At 41.6% G+C, this 5833-nt stretch overlaps 1 protein-coding gene across 1 annotated transcript; it reads right to left on the bottom strand.

Annotated features, from left to right (window-relative positions):
- Window positions 1-978, bottom strand: LOC113590427 (trace amine-associated receptor 13c-like). The gene has a single exon (XM_027030560.2). The coding sequence runs from the start codon at window positions 976-978 to the stop codon at window positions 1-3; it is 978 nt and encodes a 325-aa protein (XP_026886361.2).
- Between the last annotated feature and the right edge of the window lie 4855 nt (window positions 979-5833).

Below are 5833 nucleotides of genomic sequence, written 5' to 3'. Positions count from 1 at the left end.
TTATTGGACATTCAGCAATGCAGAATCTCTTCTGAATATTTGAAGAGTTAAAATTATTTTAAGGCACTTTCTAAACCATGGGTAAAACAATGCATAAATCACAGGATTAATTGTGGAGTTAAGTTGTAGAAGTATTGACAAGTTGTAAATTAATTGCGTTTCTATGGCATTACTTATTAAAGTACTAACAAAGTATGGAAATAAACAGGCCACAAACACAGACACTAAAATGCTGAGAACTTTTGCTGCTTTTCTCTCAGATTTCATTGAGTCTGCCATGTCCTTCGAGCCTTTACTCTGAACATTAATCTCTCTAATAGCAGTGGCGTGTTTCTTAGCAATAACAAAAACCAAAGCATAAAATAAGATTATAGCAGAACAAGGAACAACAAATATAAATACAAGATCAACCAGAGACCAAATCTCATGCAAGACAAAGAGGCACTGCTCAGGACACATTATGAGACCTGTAGAGTTTCCATTAAAGTAAAGCAGTGCAGAGGTATAAGACACTAAGAAAATCCACATAGACAAAATCACAATGCAAATATTACTTACAGACACTTTTTCAGCATAGAGAAATGGGTTAGAGATGGCAAAATATCGATCAATAGCAATAAGAGCAACATTATAAATAGATATTCCTGTAACAGAAAAGGTGATCAAAGCAAAAAACAGACAGACAGTCATTCCAAAAATCCAGCAGGATTCAATCATCCGACTTAAATGGAACGGCATGACAAATAGTCCAACCAGACAGTCTGACATGGCCAGAGAGAGGATGAGCATGTTAGTTGGTGTGTGGAGCTGCTTGAATTGACAAACAGAGATGATGATGAGCAGATTTCCACACACTGTCAGTAGGACAACCACCACTATGCACAAATGGAGCATCACATAAACTGCAGTAGATATAGTTCTTTCTGGACAGGAAAACTGGACACAGTGATCAGTTTGGTTAACTTCCATAAAATTCATGAAATCAGATTACAAATTATATCCAGTTTAAGATGTTTTCAGATAGTTCAGTATGCCCAAGTTCAGATCTTCTCAGAAGCTGTCAAGATTATAATAGTTCAAACTTATGGAAACAAAGCTGATAGTATACTACGCAGCACTGAGTTTTATGTGGTTTGATGAGCTCACTCCCACTCATTTGATTAATAGCCTTATTCCTATGATGTCATTATGACATGAACTCTCAGATGCACCCAAATCCCTTATGCTCTATAGCCTTCTAAACCAAATGCCATGTTGGCTTGACAAAAGCATCTTTCTATTCTTCTTCATCTTAATATCAGTGATTGCGCTGCCTTATGGCAACCACTTAACCACTTAGCAACAGTATATCAATTACTTGAGATACCATAGCTACCACTTCACAAGTCCATAGCAACAACCTGGAACTCCATAGCAACCAGTTTGCACCACCATAGGAAATGATGACCAAAAATCTCCCTGGGACTTCATAGCAATCACTTAGCATCACCATAGCAACCAACTGCTATACCATAACAACCAGTTAGCAACCTCCTAGTAACAGCATAACAACCACCTGAAAACCATTTTGGATACTACAGCAACCAACTAGCAAAACCATAGCAACACCTTAGCACCACCCTAGTAACAGCTTGGGATACCATAGCAGTTAGAGACCCACAATAGCAGCATAAAACCACCTATTACAACATCAATAAGTCTGGCACACCTGAAGGCAAACCCAGCTGCACATCCTGCTCAAGAGCGGTACGTCACTTACAGGCACACAACAGATAGCAATATATTGGTACACTGGCCCAGATCTCCACAGACATGATTGAGCCAGGACATATTGCATACCTGCGAGTATCCAAGGGGATGTATAGCAGACATTAGAGGATCTGTGGTGTGCCCAAACCACGATTCCCCAATGCCTGGCTTGGCATCAGAAAGGGCACAAAGATGAAGCTGAGGTATGTTAACAGGAATATAAATAACTATCTGCTAGTGCCTGTGTGTGACATGTACTGTTCCTGAGCAGGATGTGCAGCCAGGTTTGTCTAGAGTTGAGCCAGAGAGGGGTGGGAATTCAGATAGGACAGCTAAGATACTACGCAGGACCCTCAAGCTCCCTTGCTTCTGGTAGAGGAAGGAACCTTGAAGGGAAAAGATATGGCTTAGAGGATGGCGAGTGGGGAAATCCTTCTCTCTATATAAACTTGTTGCCATGTATATTGATGTTGTACAGCTCATGGGTTTCCCATAACTCCATATCTTGCATTTTTATTGGTTGTAGCTTGACACTACATTCACTACCAGTCATTTACATTTACAAATTATGGCATTTAGCTGATGGTCTTATGCAGAGCGACTTATAAAATTGCTTTGTCATTTACTCATAGTATACATCCTAACCAGTACAGCAGGTTAGAGTACAATATACCAATGATCTAGAATACTGTAGAAATACAGGGATCATTGCTGATGCCTAAAAGTACAAAATACATAAGGTCTATCTTAAACAATGATAAGTGTAATAAACAATAAGTGCTAGAGTTTGTTAAACAACATCAGTGTAATAAACAATACCCTACAATAAGTACTAATTTAGTCAGTGAATATGAGAGCAGGGTCAGTTGTCATTTAAATATTCCACGAATAGATGGGTCTTCAGTCTGCGTTTGAAGACTGCAAGGGACTCTGCTGTCTGTACAGCAAGTGAGAGTTCATTCCACTATCTTAGAGCCAGGACAGAAAATCTTGATGCTTGCTTGTCTTCCATGAGACCTGAAGCATGGTATTTCTAGCCGAGCCATACTTGATGTTTGAAGTACTTGTGGTACGGATTGGGCTTTGACCATTGACCTCTTGTATGAAGGGGCTGGTCCATTTTTGGCTTTGTAGGCAAGCGTCAAGGTTTTAAATCTGATGCGTGCAGCTACTGGAAGCCAATGAAGGGAGTGCAGTAGTGGAGTAACGTGTGAACTTTGGAAGATTGAAGACCAGTCGTGCAGCTGCATTCTGGACAAGTTGTAGAGGTTTGATGGCTCTTAGAGGAAGACCAGCAAGTAGCAAGTTGCAGTAGCCTAGCTTTGAGATCACAAGAGACTGCACCTGGGTAGCCGAATTCTTCGTATGTTACAAAGGAGGAATCTGCAAGACCGGGTCAGATTTGAAACATGAGTTGAGAATGACAACTGGTTGTCCAAAGTTATGCCCAGGCTATGGGCAGCTTCGGATGGTGATACCAGGGAGTTCTTGAAGGAAACTGTGAGATCATGATAAGGGTTGGGAGTACATGGGATGTACAGTAGCTTGGTTTTACTGGGGTTGAGCTTCAAGTGGTGGCCTGTCATCCATGACACAATGTCAGTCAAGCATGCTGAGATACGTCTGGAGACCTGTGTGTCAGAGGGTAGAAAAGAAAGAAATAATTGCATGTCATCAGCATAGCAGTGGTAGGAGAAACCATGAGAAGATATTACATCACCAAGAGAACGAGTATACAAAAAAAAGAGAAGGGGGCCTAATATTGATCCCTGTGGATCCTCTCCATGTCACCTGATAGGACTGTCCCTCCAGATAGGACTGAAACCATCTCCATGCAAAGCCAGTCACACCAAGCCTGGAGAGAACAGAGAGGAGAATGTTGTGGTTCACTTTGTCAAAGGCTGCCGAAAGGTCTAGAAGAATCAAAACAGATGACAGTTTGGTAGCTTGAAGTTTCTCCATCACTGCTATGAGGGCTGTCATAACCTGGTTGCAAGGGTGTTTCACACTACTGGATTTTAAATCACTGGCATGTCTAGATATTTAGCATGATAGATCTTTTTCAGGACTCTGCAAGTGATTGGCCAGCTTCTTGGATTGCGTCTTTAAAAAATTCTCACATGGCAATTGAGAGCAGATATTAAAGTAACTAGTGCATGCTGATTCTGCTATGACCTGGGGTTTTACTTGGCGACCTCTAAACCCTGTCTGCTAGCATAAAATTGGGGCTAAAATCATGTAGTGGAGGGGCAAATATACCCTTGGGCCTCATGGATATACTGTTCTATTACAAGTTGTTCCTCCTGGGAAAGAGGGTATATCTTGCACCGAGGAGGACAGATGCCATTAATGAGGTGGACAGTACAGTCTGCTGTGATGCTGTGGAAACTGTGTAGCTTTAATAGGGCTAAAAATGTCTATTAAATCACAGTATTGTTCAGGTACAGGTGAGTAAATTATGGCTTTAGAGCTTTCAATGGAAGTTGGCCTGAGGGAAAGAACTACAGCACTACAGAATGGGCCCTACAGAAGGTGGACCATTTGGTGCCATTTCTGGCCAGAAAATGAGGAGGTTTGGTGTATACAATCAGGGCAGCCCTAAGGTGATAGGATAAGAATTATTGATGAGAAAAGAGTTCTTTGTAGTGTGCTAGTTTGTAGGAGGATGAATGGTCTTCAATGAGTAATGGTGACTTTGCCTACAGGACGCTTGTCCAGTTCCCTCACGGCCAGTGGAAATGGTAGGGGTAGTATGTTGATTCAGAGTCTTTGTATTAGTCCACAGTGTTCACCATGTTCCCTTGTATCCATATGTGTTCCAGAATCCACTCAGGCTGTGAGGGAATTAGGGAACCCACAGATTGTAATGAAAAGCAGGAGAACATAGCTTAGAGTTTGCCACCTCATGGTTGGTGCTGCCACAGTAAAGGCATAAATTCAGCCACAGGCATCTCCTACTCTCCCTGCTTGACAGGTGGGTGTCTCCTAACTGTATTGGTTTGGCCTGGGTAGAGGTGTTACATGCTGGTGTAGAGGAAGTAAATGGAGAGGAATTTTGTCAGAGAGCAATGTTTTTTCCTCCAAGAGGCAGTTGAAGAGAAGAGTAACTGTGACGGAACGAGGCTTAAGCAGGATGCGGGGACGAGGCACCTTGAGACAAACGTTTTATTAACGCAAAACACCTATACTTAGCACACATGCTATAGTACATCAAACACCAACAAACATATGACGACACACGAGACATGTATATACACACTTGATGATTACAGACAACCAGGATCATGTGGATGACACAAGAGGGCATGACACTACAGACTAACAAACACACGCACAGAGACATCTGAGGAGGAGGGAGGGGCCATATCGTGACAGTAACAATTTAAAATCTCGTCTAGATTGCTCAATGCTCTCTACAGATGAGTTGTGCTCATAAATCCCCTCTGACACCATAAACACATCCACTAGCACTTCATTCTGCTGAGTAGTCACCAGCTCTACCTTGCCTTGGATAGTAGAGTAGTCACAAAGGCAATGTTGTCATGTCTCAAAGGTAAGTCAGTAGTTACCAATGCAGTACCACAGGGCTTTTCTTTCTCTGTGAGCTAGCTGATGACAAATATCTACTTTATCATGAACCAGCATTAGGGGCTGCTAGTCAAAATAAAGTTCGCACTCCCTTAGAAAATCCTGACAACCTTCTGGGGTAGTGATGTGATAGGTTGAGAATCTAGCAGCTGAAGTATGCGGCTGTACAAAACACTGTAGCTGATCCCAAAGAGAGATAGATGAAATAAGAGACAGATGAAAGGCATTACTAATAATTGGCTGATTGAGATCAAATAAGTGAATGTAGGTTACTATTGGTCGATAAGTGGACATGGGTTACTATTGGTGGATCATTGGCTGATTCCGGGTTGATATAACACCTTCAACCTCTACATCACAGATGTTAGGGAATTATGGTGAGTACATTTTAGAGAATGTTTCAGTTATGGATTTTACATTTAGTTTAAAATGCATACATACATTTTTTTTTGTTATCAACGTGATGACTATAACCCCTGTGACTGTCATGACCAGT

This window comes from Electrophorus electricus, chromosome 8, assembly GCF_013358815.1.
Source record: "Electrophorus electricus isolate fEleEle1 chromosome 8, fEleEle1.pri, whole genome shotgun sequence".
Classification (NCBI taxonomy): domain Eukaryota; kingdom Metazoa; phylum Chordata; class Actinopteri; order Gymnotiformes; family Gymnotidae; genus Electrophorus; species Electrophorus electricus.
Note: the sequence above shows the minus strand (reverse complement) of the source record. Positions and strands in the feature narration are given on the sequence as shown.